The sequence below is a fragment of the Plectropomus leopardus genome, chromosome 1 (genome assembly GCF_026936395.1).
Source record: "Plectropomus leopardus strain MGB_pleo_1.0 chromosome 1, ASM2693639v1, whole genome shotgun sequence".
NCBI classification, from domain to species: domain Eukaryota; kingdom Metazoa; phylum Chordata; class Actinopteri; order Perciformes; family Serranidae; genus Plectropomus; species Plectropomus leopardus.
This window is the reverse complement of record NC_142176.1, coordinates 17,828,058-17,845,212: the sequence shown is the minus strand read 5'-3', so window position 1 is coordinate 17,845,212 and position 17,155 is coordinate 17,828,058. Positions and strand designations below refer to the sequence as shown.

Sequence of the window (17,155 nt, the reverse complement as noted above, 5' to 3'; positions counted from 1 at the left end):
GCAATCCTTTGCAGAGGGCTGTAAATCCGTGCCTGCATAAGCTGTACCTCTCCTCTCTTCGCCTCTTGGTGCTGCTTCTGGTAGCTGAACAGTTGGCACACACCATGACATCATCAAGCTGCGCCCAACACTTTGCAAACAACATGACTGTACCTGTGTCAAATTCAAGGGATGCTACCTTCACAGTCTGTATTTCGTGACTGAATATGTCTTAACAAGTCAGCAAAGCCATCTCATTCCAAAGGTACCTCTGAACCTGGCAGAGATACAGCCATATTTTTCCTGAATCCCAAAGACTCAAACACTGCATTCTTCACTGTTTCCAACAATCTATTATGCAAGAGTCAATTGTGCAATTGTGCATTAATGTGGTCTCTGTAAAACTGGGAAAGTAGCTGCAGTAAACACTCTTCAATGGCTGCCTGAACAGGAATTTCTCATAAATTGTCTTTCGTAAATATAGATATAGGAATGTGTGTGATATTAGGGATGCAGCAATACCTATACTGATCTTTACAATAATTTGGCTCATAGCTGAGAAACAATATCTATGTTTTTATTATTTAATTTGTTTTTGTTATTTATTCCCCCTTTGTGCAAGGGGAACAAAGAAATCTATCCTATAAAAAATAAGCTGTTTTAAAGTCCCTTACAGAACCTATAATATAAACATACATGTGGAATTAAAAAAAAATATATATATATTTATATATAACAATTTCGAAGGCCTTTTTACTTTGTATATCATAATTCACTTTATTATGTTGCTGTGAGAACATTAACACATACCAAAAACAAACCTGCTTCAAAGTTATTTACTTTATACATCATAATTGACTTTATTTTATATTGGTGTGAAAAACTGCAAATGTATTTTTTAAACAACTGTATTTATTAAAGTTACTCACAAAAAATAAATAAATAGATACAAGATTACATGTGAACACATGATAATGTTAGAATTTTCCTTCTCCTAATACTCATTTTTACTAAATAGAGGTTTAACGCAATATAATGTAACATATAACGCCCTGAACTGTTGTTCACATCCGTTGCATTTCTCTCGGTTTGTCCCAAACACATTTTCTATTGTCCCCAGGAGGATGGAATAACATTAGCTTGGAGCCCTGCTTTTTAGCCTGTGAAAAATTGATAAGACACCACAACAGAAAAACATCAGACACTGCCCACAAAGTGACTATCGGCCAATGTTGATATGCTGCCGATACATCGGTGCATCTCTAATAAATATAGATAATAAACAGCTTCTGCAGTATTCAGCTGTTATGAGTTTATCTTTGGTGCCAGGTTTTATTATCTTCATAAACAGATGTCAGGCTTCACACAGATTTAAGTTTGAATTTTGGTTAACTTAAATGGAGGCATGTTTGTTTACAGCTTTGCTTAACTGGCAGGGTTCTCTGATTTTCCGGCTTGTTACTGACGGCTGGACTTTCCAACATTACAGACACTGGGAAACTTTTACAGTGCTTGCTCCACCACAGACAGGTCAGAGAGCAGGATCAACCACAGACCAGCGTCACTGAAACTGGGATACATTCAAGTATCAAGTTGAAGGCCGCTGATGGTGGACATATACTCCCTGTGGTAGGGCATGTTCCCAGGGCTTCTGGGTGAAAAACAGTTTTTGTATTTATTTTAGCAAAGGTTCCCTTACTGTCTGTGAGGCTTTGCAAAGTTTTGTCATTGTTGATTAGATGTAGTTGCTTAGTGTCAAGTTTCAAGGACAAACATCAGCTGAAACTGGGATTATACGCTGTTTACAAACATTTGGTTTTTGGGACACAGAGTGTGTTTGTAGGTTTTTCAGTCTTACCTTCTTCCCACCCTGCTTTTCCACCATGTCGGTGTTGAGTGGGAAGTGGTCCAGCTGGGGGGTTTTAGAACCCCCACCTTTGGGCATCGTTCAGCTCTCCCCACGCCAAGCTTCATTCACGCTGCCATTGCATCGTCATCAACCGTCTGGAACAAAGAGAAAGAAAAAAAAGAGATGGTGGGGGAGGTTAGCAACTGGCCACTACGTTTCTTTGAAAACACATTTACACACTGCCAGACGATACAGCCATTAGCGGCACATCAAGCACTCTATTTTCAACCATTACTCTCCTGATCTGGAGGAAAAGCAGTTGAGAGGGAGGACAGCAGGCAGGGTTTCAGCAGTGGCAGGCAAAATGCTGATCTGATCTCTCGGCTGAACCCAAAGAGCAAGCAAGGTCTGCCCAAATAACTAAAGCAAGAGGAACTACAATCCATCAAAACAAGAGCAACCCACTATTCACATCAAAAATACTACAACTGAAACTGTCATATAGTGGAATTTAGGAGTGGCAACAAGACAAACTAGGGCTCCAACAACTATGAAATTCTGGATCAGTAGTGATGATTTAAAACAACAGTTTCGCCAATATCCTTTAACAATACCAATGATTTGCCATTGTTATTTATTCCCCATTTTGTGCATGAAAAACATAAAACAAACAAAGATATCAAAGAAAACAAGCCTGCTATGTTATATTGCTGTAAAAACATCAAAAAGTTTCTCCTTGAAGCAACTGTATTAATTCAAGTATTTATACCAAATTAGGTTCAAGATTACATTTGAATACATCATGAGAATCTTATAATACTTGAACCGAAGTGAGTTTGAACGCATCATCATGTAATGCAACCTTAAAGCAACCTCTGTGAGCTGTTAGTTCTGGCCATCGGCTGCTAACACCTTACGCTAACTAGCTTTCTTCTCGCTGATTTCAACACAGATGTCTTGTAACGATGTAGCATTATCAGGGAAACAATAAGGTGAGTATCCTGATGCGACAATAATGAATTTACGGCATCCTTTGTCCCGACAGTGTCCTGGGGAAGGTCTATGTTCATCCCAAAGATGTTTTTTTATTTAACGTGGGTTGACAGGATGCCTTTAGGGTAGAGCCTTGCTTTATAGCCTGCTCAAAATTGATGTGACACAATAGAAAAACATCGGCCACTGCCATTTGTGAATGCTATCTAGACCGATGACAGTTAACAAGGTGAATATTGGCTAGTACCGATTTGCTGCTGATAAATACCAGTAGGAGCATCCCTTGGACAGACCACGTGGATATGCATAACGCCAATTTTTTGGGATACAGCGAGGAACTAGGGGTCTACAGATAACCAGCCTGGCCAATTTTTGGGGCCAATATATGGCATTTCGCCAATTACCTGTATTAGCATTTTATTTGAATGATTGCTGATACAATTAATTACTTTAAAAAGTGAAAAAAAAAGTGTCAGCATGGGGGGAACTTTTACTCGTTAAACCTCAGGGAGCTATTTTTATTTGATCTTTTTTAAAATATAAATTTCCCTTGACTTTATTAAAAAAAAAAAAAAAAAACTTGCTGTACATGATGTTGAAAGTTTCGGTTCATTTGTTAAAGGCATTTGAACAAAGTTTTCTGTTGGAATTTGTTATATTCCAAATTCCAAATATTGACAAGAAGATCTTCAGTTTTATTGTAAATGCATATCGGTTCTAAACATTGGTTATCGGTCTTATTCACTCCTAATAATCTGTGTCATATCGGGCCTGAAAAACAAGATCAGTCGACCCCTTCTTGGAACAGCTGTCTTCAGGAGCGTAATTGGCACGTCTCAACAAAAACCCAAACAGCTACTTACCGCCATAGCTAGCCACCCCTTGTAATTGTGGGGCTTCACCCTGTCCTAATTCACAGCATATCCACCAGTTAAGAATATGAACTATCACCTTATTACAACAACAACAACTAGAAATCTACCTGCTCTGAGAAGAAATCTACCTGCTCTGAGTGGTTGTTTTTATTGCCGTTAACTCACAGAACAGGGAACTCTGTTTGGTTTAATTCTCTGTGTTCTCATTGTCTACTTTGTCCTCTGTGCAAGTACACAACAACAATCCCCTGCCTGCCTTCCTTCATGAAGAGAGGCCTTCTGCTTCATAGGGCCATGAATTAATCATACATTCCATCCCTCAATTCTCTTCTCCATAATGCACATTTTCTTGTGAGTGCGTCTAAGTATGATCATCCTTGTGACTGACTGAGTGAGTGAACAGATGAGACCATGGCTGCATAATTTTTTTCTCTACTTTGAGACACTGGCACTCCTATCTTCCTTGGCGCCACTTCCATCTCCCCTTCCCCTCCCCCTATCCTCCTTCCCTTCCTCTGCAGTTATCCTATTCAAAGACTGCTATTTATATCCCTCCAGTCAAGTCAGTCAAGTCAAGACAGCCAGCCAGCCAGCCAGCCAACCAGAGAGGCACAGAGCTACAGAGGATGTACTGCTCCCTCTTTTACTGGTGTATGGAAAGAGAGACATTAGCAAACACAGCAAACCACGACCCCTTCCTCTCTCCTCTGGCTCATTGTTACTCCTTCGCTGCTGCTATGCACTCACTCCAGCCTCCCCCTAAACTCCCACCTCTCACCACACCAAACAAAGTGACAGGAAGGTTGACTACTCTCAGAAATAAACAAACCTTGCAGCCACACACACACACACACACACACACACACACACACACACACACACACACAAACACACACACACACACACACACACACACACACACACACACACACACACACACACACACACACACACACACACACACCGCAAACTAGGTCAGCTGGGCTTCTAGAACAATAATCTCTGCACTATTTTGGGACTACTATGATGGGCTACAGAGTGTTTCGCTGACATGCAAAATACAGGAAAATGATGTTTGCAAGCTAGTAGTCACACAAAGGCACACACAAGGAGAGGAAGCCCTGTTCAAAACCACAGGCCTCATTTCCTTTGTAATTCCAGTCCAATCAAAAGATACATAACATCTGCCAACAGTGTGAGTCTGTGTGAGTGTGTTTCACCCAGAGATGTGTTGTAGCCAGTAAACAGTTGAATAATTCCATATGTGTTTTGTGTTTGCGTGAGTCTGTGGATATATACAAAAATAAGAAAATTAAGTTTTTCTACCTTAGAAACAAAGGTAATACTGTATCATTTGCAATGAGACCAAGCAGCAATGCATCAGTTATGAGTTCTTATTTAAGACTTGACTATGACGACCAGTTGCCCTGGGCATCTACTGTAAAACCACTGTGTAAACCAGTTTGTGCAGTGTAGTTAGATTAAAACAGCAGTGGGTGTCTTTAGTAATTCTTGGTCTGAAAGCCCTTCAGCAGAAGTTGAGTGGACACCCTGGATTATAAACAGAGTTGGGTACTGTTCATGGTACTTGACCTCCTCTGTAATAACAAGATTTTTTATTTTTGATCAAGCCGTGGGGGTGACGTAGTAGAGTAAAAAGAAATTCTGCTCTTCTGCTCTTTTCTAATCACATATGGAGCTAATCTTCTGTCTCTGTCTGACTGCTTGTGTGTACGTGTGGGTCAGTGATACAGGTTTATTACTAAAATAACATAGAAAAGAAGAAGACCAGATTTATTAAATGATACAAATTTCATTTTTGGTTGCCATTCAGGACAACTCTTTTCAGTGAGTTGCACTAAGAGCACAAAAACAAATTCATAAAGTTTGATTGCCCTTATAAGGTGGTTTTTAATGAAACTAAACATTGCTAATCTGGCAACCACTTTAAGACATGTGCTTGCTAGGTTGGGTTTGTACATACATATTAATTTATAGAAGTGATATATTATGATGTGATATGAGGTAGTGAACAATGTAGGCCAGCATCCTGTTTCTCAACAGACATCATATGAAAAAAAAAACCCCAAACAATAGAAGTCTGACTGTGTTTGAGGTTGTAGTACAAAAAGAAGCTTAATGCACTTTTGGGGAGATTTTTTTTAATGACTGCATAAAAACATTTTTATTATCAACACATGATATGTAGAAATTTAACACAAATAATTATTTAAGAGAGAACTTACATCACATTTAGTTAAATATTCAAACAAGGTAGTTTGGTTTCAAAATAAGAGCAACCCATCGACTGCTGTCTGCTGACCATTTCATCTCCCAAACACACTTATGCTCTGACACCCTGGGAAAAATAAGGGGGGCAGCTCTGTTAAATTAATGTTTTATAAATGACGTCAGCCAAGTTCGACTTGGCCATGGAGATGATGACTGCAGAGAGAAGCGGTGAGAGGTGAGCCAGGGAAGCAATATCTTCCAAATGAAGGACAGGACATGCCAGTACTACTATCCATCCCTTCTCTCCCCCTTGCATAAAGACACACACACACACACACACACCTTTCTTTCTATGTCCCCAGTTCCTTTCTCTCTTCATCCTCCTGTAGCATCCTCCCTACGCTCTGAGCCACTCCCTCTGCGGTCAGATAGAGGCCAACACTTCAGCATATTGCAGCATACTGTGTGCACACTCCAATGCACTGACACACACCATGAGCACACTTGCATCAGGATGTGATAGTACCAGCTCACTTATTTAGGAAAGAAAACATTCGGGCCAACTTCAATGTGCTGGAAATGTGCAGTGATTTAAAAACTTGCATGCCAAAATCTAAATCATCAGTTTCACAACCAATGAAAACGCTATGCAAAATAAGCACTGGTCCATTTGATTAATAACAAATATTATTTCTCCAGTCAAACAATTTTGGGACAATGTGTCAGGTGTCTGACCAACTCTGCTGCTGGAGCATAAGCTAACTAGCAGTGGCCTCCAGAGTGATTTAATGATGCCATCTCAGTCCTTGTAAAACTCCATGAATGGGTGTAAATACAGCCGCGTTTAACTCTTTCAACTCTGCACTAGAAATGTGCCGCCAGAGCCTACACTGATAAATTTGCTTTTTGTTACATCATTTCTTGGAGTAACTTCAAATGCTTCACATCACTAAAATCTGAACAACCTAAGCAAAAAAGTTATGTAAGTCAATAAACCATATTAATAACAGATACAAGTGTTGAAATTATGTCAAAACACATTGATACAATAGATTTTTAAATGTAGAAACATAACCAATGTTTTAATGTTTTTTCCCCACTCCATACATTGTTTGAACTATGAATATTATTTAGTTTTTGAGAAATGCTCACATCTATGAGTAGAGTGCAAAGTGTTGTGATCGATTCATCACTATTTCCTATTTCCTGTGGCGCCACTGCACATAACGTAGCGTACTGTCATCATAAGCGCACTATGTCACAACACGAAGGACAGAAGCCTAAGCTTTCTGCTGCAAAAAGAATTAATGTTCTGGTTATTATGGGTTTTTAAAAAAAATTTAGATCAATATATAAATAATTATTCAAATAACAATCCCCCGTTGCCATTATGGGAAGATACCAGTGCAGTTACGAGATATTACATGTGCACCACATCTAAGGTAAGGTAAAGTAAGGGTTAATAGCATGGGAAAGTATATTATAATGCCCTGAAGACAGTTCAATATGTTATACTCAAAAATACTGTAATGTGTGAAATTCAGCAGATGAATACATACTGTATATGCTACATGGACCTTATTAAGTCATCATGAAAGTGCAAAGTATTAAAAACTGCTATGTTCATGAATACAAATGCTAATTTAGGTTCAGACGTCTACTGTGCTGCAATGGAGAATACTAAGACCACAAACCAGCAGGCCTCATGGACCAATTTCTACCAAACCCATTTTAAACTATGCAAGCAAATCTAATACAACATGCACTCTTGATCACATTCACGGAAACAAAATACAGCTGTGGGAAAACACAAAGATGCTGTGAAAGAGATGAAGGTGCATGTGCAGAGATGAAAAGTAGTTGTTTGCTCCATCCCCATGCCACTCCCATCTCATTACTCTCATTGTACACACAGAAACACACCTCAAATTTTCCACAACTGACAGCTGAGCAACTAAGCAGCTGCACACAGGGATGGGCATGTTGTTCTCTGTCTGTCTGTCTGTGCTCGTGTTTGTCCGTGGTGTGTGCAGACTCCATCACCTATTGCACAATCAGATACAAATCAGCAGCACACCCCTGGCAGTCAGTCAACTGATCTCGGTGTTGGTTAACAGATATGGCTTACACACAGTGCATAAATGAGTGGAGCAAATGTTAAAGGGGTCAAAGAGTCCTCAAACCAGAGATGTTTATGAGGCACAAAATGAAAGTGAAGTTAATACTTTACTAACAAGATTTTCTTCCATTTGAAAGTCATCACCCCTGCTGCGGCAACACAGTACAATTCATTACAGGATCCTGAAACTGAACTGACTAATTCATACACTACCACCTTTGCACAGGGTTCCTTCATCAACAAATAATATTTAAGGCTTTTTAAGACTTCTTTATTTGGACTAAAGTTTAAGACCACATTTCTGATAACCAAAATTCAATGACTATTCAATTTGTCCTAATACATATTGTATATAAATCATGACATTTTTTTCTATTGAAAAAGTTAGATTATCTATGTTAAGTGTTAAGCTACCATCAATAACAACCTTGACTTTGGTATTCACCTAACCCAGATTTTAAAAAGGCAGCCAACAAGACCATGCTGTGATGTAGCTATGGCAATCAGCTGAGAATCCCATCTACATTTCGGGGGAACTAAACAGAGAAGAGCAGCTGTAAATAAAAGCGAGTCGAGCTGAGCTGTACCATGGACAAAGAATTTAGAAATTGTTCTAGAAGGTTAATATGACAAAACATTTTTTAACAAATAATGCCAGCGCACCTGTCTCTCAACTAACAACTACAGCATGCGCCTGTCAGAAGAAAAAATAAACATTCGTAGTGCACGGCCACAAAGATAACTGGAATGGACAAATCCAAACAAGCACTGAGTCTCAACTTAAACTGAGCAAAAAAGCATCAAATACATCTGATATTGCAGGTTGATTCTGAGTGACACTACTTTATAGCTAATGCTAGCAGCTGAAAACACAGACAGGGTTAAACGTGTTTTCAGGGGCATTCAAAAAATAATGTCATTGGAAATTTTTTTTCCCACCTTCTGCACATAATGGTGTACTGTTGAGGACAAGGTCTTCACGTCTCTTCAAGTTAAGGCTACAAACATACAATAAGGAAGCTACAAAAGTCTAGTTCGACCTCTTACAACTCTGCAGTCGGATGTTATATATAAAATAAAACACAATTTGCCAGCTCATTTCACATCCCTTAACGGCCGCTGCAATATATATATTAAAAGGAAGTCTTCTGGTTATTATTTTAAAATGGTACCACATCATCCAACCCCAGATTTTGTGCATGTGTGTACCCTGCAGCGTCTGTGGCAGTCTATGGACATGCCATGCAGGAAAATGGTCTACAGGCAGACAGCAGCAGCAGCTAGCTGGCCTGTTTGGTGTGCAAATAAAACCAGCCGGGCTCGACTGCTGTATCCTGGCAACCAGAGCCCAGCTTGGCTGCTCAGTCCCTGACCTGGGCCCATTCACTTCATTATAAACCTGTGTAGAGAAAGAAGAGACCGACACATAAACGCACACACAAAACAACATGCGCTAACACACACACACACACACAAATGCTGAGAGGAATTATGCTTACAAAAGGAGCTGAGAAAAGAGCAGAATTACTGAGAATAGAGGGTTGTATCAAAGAAAAGCCATTATCTGTAGTACCAGAGGGTAGAGATCAAGCTTCTAGATTGGTTTTTTAAGTTTGTTTTTGGAAAAGATATGGGTTCAGTGTGCTAGAAGAAAACTAGTACTAGAATTTGGGTTAAATAAAACAGTGTTAGATCTCAATCTGTCATTTCTTTTCCTACTTAATAAAAGCCCTCATGCTTAAATGTCGATACGAGCAGCAGGTGATTCACAAGGGCATCTGGAAATGACAAAATATATTTGAAATGTGAGTGAGTGGGAGTGGTCCTATTATCCATACGGCTCCAGGAGCAGAGAGAGCCAGAAAGCAAGAGAGGAGTGAGATGTGGGGAGGAATCCAATCACTTGGTCTGATTTTCTATTCTGAGCACGTTCACTCTCCCTTACACCTCTCTGTTCCATCCAATAACAGCTCAGTGCTTGCTGCCTGCCTGCCTGCCAGTCTGGTAAATCATGCTGTCTTTGCCAGTGACCTCGCTAAGATAGTGGCAGGCCTGTATATATATGCAGCTAGGCTGCAGGAAAGGCCAGAGACAATCTAGTGCTTTTTGGCTCTCTCCTCTCAATCCCTCAGCTTCATCAGTGCTCTGACTCATTCTCATTTCTCCCCCCTCTCCTCTTTGAGTACTTCTCTCATCTGCCTTTCTCTCTATTCTCAACATCTCTCGCCTCTCTCACAGGCAAAAGCCTGACATTGCCACAGCAACGTGTGAGCGCATGCACACGCACACACGGAAAGCCTGTTGCCTAGCAACTCAGGGATGAGACAGATGCAGGCCTATCAGAGAAGCTAGTGAAAGAGCCGTGAACGAAGAGAGGGAACCTATTGATAGAAGAGTGCCTCTGCATATCAACCTCAAGCAATGAGGATTCAATCACTTTCTGACCTTTGGATCACCATCTGACCAACAGAGCTGTTTCACTCAGTCACAGCCCATGTGCTGACAAATGTCTTCTCTAACACAGCTACCACAAGGGGCATATAGGGTTAGTTGTATGAAGTCACTTTGCATGAATGTTTGCACACTACAAAATAGTCAGGACACAAGAGGTTGTGCATTAAAACTGTATTTTCCTAAAAACATTAAAGAGATGTATAGTGATCACAGAACCAAGCAATATATTCAATATGTTTACGGAGCTACCACCACTACGACAAACACAACAACAAAAATGGCACTTCAAACATCAGCTGAAGCCACATTATCTGCTCCAATTCTCTGGATAGCTTGGCCCTATTTTCACATGCCCAACCCCCCTGTCAGGGAGGGTGATAAGCAAGACTGATGGAAACAACAACATTGCATTTGGTAGACCCGTCTTCGCAAGCAGGGAATGTACCCAGGCTGATTAGGGTCATAATCACACAGAGCCAAGCACAAAATCCACCAAAATAACAAAAAGATTTATCTTGAGGGTGCCCTACTTACCGGACTATATTGTTAAAGGATTGAATCAAAGGGATACTTTTGATAGGGATAGGGATACTTATTTTCGATTCAGCATCACTGTTTCTTCTTGCCTGATACTGTAAGGATTCCAGTTAGAAATTGTTGGCACAGGCAAAGTCTGAGTGGCAACAAGTATGAAGCAGCTAGCTGGCTAGCCACTTCCAGCCTAACCCTTAAGCTACACCCACACTAAGCAGCTCACTCAATTTAGATCTCAAGACAGAAACAGTTCTGCAGATACAAACTTTTAAAAGCAAGCATGAGCACCACGTATTTTGTAACGATTCATGATGTGCAGTCTTTGCTTTCTAAAATCGCTTGGAGAGTATTTGGACTCTGGGCTTAAAAACCTTAACAGCTCAGTCAGTTGTAACATGGCTAGCACACCTGGATGCTAATTTACCTCTGAGCTCAACATTGTTCACACAACTTCAGCGACTGTTGGTGAACGTCTCATCAAGACAGAGCAGACATCTTTCAAAACACAGTTATACTGAAAATATTTCAAGCTGGGAGGCAAGATCAAGATCACGCAGGACAAACAACATCATGGCAGCCCCATGCACATGGACAGCACTTTATCTGATCTGCTCTCTCTGATTGCGCAGAAAGTAACCACAGAGGTTAAAAAAACCTAGTGCCTTGAAATTTTTCAAACGTGATGAAGCATTCTTGCTCCAGCTTGGTGAGATTATAAAACAAAGCATTCATTGTGTTGCAGATTGTGACTAGTGATAGCGCTTCATCTTTGATTACAAAGGAAATGAACTTTTTTGCCCACCTGCCACTGTGGCTCGTGGATTCAAAAATCTACCAGCCACTCTATAGAAGCCCATTGTTTGCTGCAACATGCATATTTTACCAACATTTGGCTGGTGGCTGCTGGTAATTTCCAACCCTGCTACAACACCCACAAACGGAAAACATTTGCATTTCAAGTTAATGAAACACAACAAATAAACACTGACAATGCAAGGGCACCAGCAGAATATTTGTGACAGGTTTACATTTTTAGCAAATCAATCAGAATTTCACACTTCAAAACAATTAAGCTGGGTGGCAACACATTAATAATCTCATTGCTTACTTGAATGGCATGGTCAAGGATATTATTGCCTGAATAAAGAATCAATTTATAACAAGAGTAATAGATCTTAAGTCTTCCTACACTAAAAACTAAATAAACGAACTGAATAAATAACTTTCCAAGAAAGCATAATACTATTTTCCAATAAAGAATGTTGAAACGTTTCTGTGCCCGACAAAAAAAACATTAAAGACAGTAAGATAGCAGGAATATATTTGTTATGGGAATATATACAGTATGTAGATAATACTTGTGCCTTGAATAAATATCAAATCATCCTCTTATTCCCAAACATGAAATGTAACATAAGGTTTCATTTAGAAACATAAGTACTGTAAGCAAGACTTAATAAAAACTCAAACTAATAAGCAAAATTGTGGGGACGGAATTAAAAAATACCCATCTCTGCAGAAAGCCTGTTGAGAGTCGTGTACATGTAAGTGCTGTGCAACATACAAAGAGAAACACAATGTGCTTCACAGAGATAAAACAAACACAGATTCAAATGTCGCAGGAAATCACGACAATGCAACTCCCCAGTCTTATTCATATACACATAACCAACATTAGTGCACTAACTCAAGACCTAATTTCAAGTATCACAGCCAGCTCCAGGGTTAACGCCACAGCCTGAAGTGCAGTCCCATTCCTCACACAGCATTTGCAGCCTCTTACATCCAGTATCTTTTCAGGTGATGTAAATTAAAGACTGTAAGTGTTCAGTGTTTATGGCTTAAGGTGGATATTGTGAGGGCTGAAACATCACCATCATGGATGTCTCACACACATCTTCACCCCGCCATCAAAAGATAATCTGTAAAGTTGCCACAGTTTAAAGCTGGGCACCCAAAAGTAGTGTCACGAATTCAGTGTCTGACAAAATGTCTCTCCTTCTGTTGCTGAGTTATGGTGTTGAAAGATGGCCATAAGTGTGATGATGTCACAGCCATGTTGACCCTTGACATTTTGGCCATAACATGCCATCACCATCATTTCATCCTTTTGGACATTTGTGTGGGAATGTTGTCATAATTAGCATTTGAATGCTAGAGCATGGCCAAAACCTTGTTTTGTGAGGTCACAGTGAGCTTTGACAAACAAAATTCCATCAGTTCATTCTTGTGTTTCAGTGGATATTTGTGCCAAAATTGAGGAAATCCCCCAAAGATGTTCTTGAGATATCACCTTCATGAGAACAAGAATGGCATGGACAATTTGAAAACATAATGCCTACAACTATGACTAATGCTGGCAAGGAGGTATAATAACACAAAACAGTCAACATATAAGGGCAAAACATTTACTAGAATCTAATATTTATTAGGAGTCTTCGGACTTCTCTGAGATCAGTACCCGTAAAAGGAAAAGTCATCCTTCTTCCGCTTAAAATGTGTTGTCTTCATAAAAAGGTAACAATCAGACATGTATAAAAGTCTGTGCTGTATATTTACTGTATCTTGCAGCATAACAGCTGGGGATTAAGGGAGAAGACGTGTGTAAGGGGTCTCAGTCCAGACTGGAAACCAAGACATGATGATTATGTGGTATATGTGCTTTAGCTCACTGAGCAACGACCCATCTGCCTGTTATTGTAAAGTGTGCGGCGTGTTAAGATGTGTGTGTGATCTCTAGATCATTATGCTCCTGCAAGAGACTGACAGAGAAGATAAATGGTTGAAAGTGTGTGCGTGTCTGTGTGTCTGCTTGAGAGAACATGAATGAGTGAGTGTGTATGTGTACAAGTAAGTGTGTATGGTAGTAGAATGTGAGGCACGGTGACTGGATCTACATTAATTAAGGATTACGTGAGGAGGTAAAAATAAATGCAGAGCAGAGGGAGAAAGCCTGGATGGATAATGAACAGAATGAGAGAGAGGCAAGGGAGGAGAGGCACAGAGGGTGGATGTGACCTTTCCACAGACGAGCATCATAATGTCTCACAAACACACACACACACACACACACACACACACACACACACACACACACACACACACACACACACACAGAGAGAGAGAGAGAGACACACACACACACACTCACTCACTAATGTAAAAACTGGCATCATCTAAAAAGCATTGCACTTTTGAAGCAGACTGTATGCCCTGATGCAATTCTGATAAATGATTTGGTTAAAAACTGAACCAGATTCATACAAAGCGACAGATACAGTACCTCAAAAATGCAGCACCGTTTCTGGTAGCTATTTGATCTCATCACTTATTATCTCTTGCACCAGGACTTGCTTGTTCATTATGGTTAAACAAGATTAGGCTCTCAGCAGTTAGAGCTGTCAAACAATTGATTTTTTAAATCATGATTTATTGCAGAATTTCAATAGTTATTTGCGATTTATCAAATTCTTTTCGCCGCTTGTTTACAGTTCCATTATTTTGCATTTCAGAACAGTTATGTCCATATTGACAAGGTTAAGAAATTCTTACCAGACTGTCTTGATTAGGAATCAAATGACAGCAAAAATATGCATGGGACCAGCATAAAGCAGGCATGTCTGTAAAGTGGAGACTCATGGGTACCCATTAAACCCATGTTTAATTCAGATAGGTCAGAGGTCAAGGAACCCCTGTGAAATGGTCATGCCGTTTTTCCATAGAAGAATTTAGCCTAAATTCTGAGCTTTATTGTGCCCCATTCCTGAGAAGATGACATGGTTAAGTCTTCTAGTTTCATATGATACCAGTATCATCACTCTAGTTTTTAAACTTAGCCCGGTACAGCCTCTTACAGACAGGAATGTTGTGTGAACGTGAGTCTCTCTTGAACCAGGAATGAATCATCTTCTTCTTGGTTTAGGTAAGTTTCTTCTGCTTTCTAATAATGCCTCATGCTCATTTGCTTGCCTTAAAAGATGATTATTAGTCCCCGTCTAAATATATCTATAACAGTAAATTTGGCAGATATAATTGCCCAAAGAAACATACAAGAAATGCATTCAATATCCACAAGTAAGAAGTGCTCGATGACAACAACAACTAGGAAAACTAGATACCGTATTGTAAAGGGATCGCTCCAGCTGTGATACAGCAAACTGCAAATTCAAACAAATGTGGATGGGGGGCATAAATTAAGGGGCCAAGAAACTCTTCCCTACTTCCTGCCCCATTGATTGGACTACGCTCATCTTCAAACTCGGACTTCATTTTGATCTCAACTACACAAAATTCAAGATGACACCTTGCACAATTACAATGTTCTTGCATTGAAAAAAATCTTTCTACAGGCAGACAGACAGAAAGAAAGACAGGCATATAAACACCTGGCAAAGTACTCAAACCTGCTTCTGCGGTAGTTCCCCCAACAACAGGTGTCTCCAAGACCACATTTTGCCACTATGACACACACACACACACACACACACACACACACACACACACACACACACACACACACACACACACACACACACACACACACACACACACACAAAGACTCACAAGTTGAAAACAATAACAGCTGTCATGATGTTGCAGTTGGTAAAAAGTTTTCCCATCACAGCAAAACCACTGTTTTGTGATTATTGTCTCAATCACAAGAAAAGCCATCAGTTAATCTAAATGGTAATAATCATTTAAAGACATGTAATGCTATTGTACTTAAAATAATATTGACCAATATGTCAACCAACTGGCTAATGTGTTAGCTTGTTTATATGCAAGTATCTAATGTGCTAGTTAGTTAACAGTAGCTATTTCCTTTTCAGCATTGTCCGCTTTCTGTTCTCATCTGTCCTCCTGTGAGAACAAAATCAAAAGACATAAACTTGTTCGAAAGAAAAGAGAAGAGAAATGACCCAGGTAATGGGAAAAATTCTACAGGACAGCAAAAACTGTCCTTCTAAGACTGTCCCACTCTTCAGACAGTTTAAAATCTTTTAAATGTAATATTTTACTTGATTTTATGTTTTATGGTGTTATCTTGTGATTTTACTGCACTTAATTTCTGTTTTAAACTGTTTTTGAACGTCCTTTCGTGAACTGCTGTGCTGACCTGTTTTATGGTCTTTCGGATTGTTTTATGTGTGCATAATGCCGTTATTGTAAAGCACTTTGTGCTACATTTCTTGTATGAAAGATGCTATGTAAATAAAGATTATTGTTGTCATTATTATTATTATTCTTATAACATACAAAATCTAAGTCTCATTAAGCAGCAAGTGTAACCTCACTATAAACCCGAGGTACTTGTGAAGACCCCTGTGAGATAGAACGGCAACTGTTCTCTTAAACATTCTGCCGCACTGCTTCCTGTTATTACTCGGGGACCAGAAGGTGGGATGGGCAGCTGACTTGGCACATATGGAGACAGTGAAGAAGGAGAACCAACAGCAGAGACCAGCAGTAGACAGACAGCCAGACAGGCAACCTGATCCCTACAATGACAGAGGAATGCAGGCAGAGCCAGAACAGAATGAACACATACAGCTACAATAACAGCCTTTCCAAATGGAGCCTCACTGGCTAGGAATCATTCCTCAGACACGCACAACATACACACGTGGGTGCAGCGTAGCTGGGGACCAAACAGAATGTTAATGCTGTCCTGGTGCAGAGGGGTGGAGGGAGGCAGGATCCCAGATGAATTATAAATCACTGGGCAGGGCCGGATGGAGGGATGGAAGGATGAAAGACCTGCTACTGCAGAGCACAGCCAGCTGAGGGCTGGGGCGGTGCCTGCTTAAAGAGGGGGCAGGGAAGTGATGCCAGACTGAGGCAGTGGTGAGGGCATGTGCATATTTGTAAAAGAATATGCACATGCTGATTTTTCAGGGTGTGTGTGTGTATGTGTGTGTCAAGATTTGCATGCGAGGACAGGAACTGTATAGTGTGTGGATGCTGTTTAAACCTGGGCAAGCTCAGAAATGATTCACCTTGACAACATGTTTCCATCAAGCTCTGCAGAGGAAAATTCCTTTTAAATTTAACTTCCAACTAAGTTTATGATGTCCAGCAGAAAAAAAAGGTTAAATTAAAAAGAGCTTCTGAATCTTTCAT

General features: G+C 40.0%; 1 protein-coding gene across 2 annotated transcripts in view; it reads right to left on the bottom strand.

The window, feature by feature from the left end:
* ankrd11 (ankyrin repeat domain 11) overlaps positions 1-17,155 on the bottom strand; it is a 128,561-nt gene that overhangs the window by 31,583 nt on the left and 79,823 nt on the right. For both annotated transcript variants that reach the window (XM_042493521.2, XM_042493530.2), the window contains exon 3: positions 1,838-1,983. In XM_042493521.2, coding sequence (XP_042349455.2) covers positions 1,838-1,924 — 87 coding nt within the window. In that variant the 5' untranslated portion in view covers positions 1,925-1,983. The remainder of the gene's footprint in view (positions 1-1,837; positions 1,984-17,155) is intronic.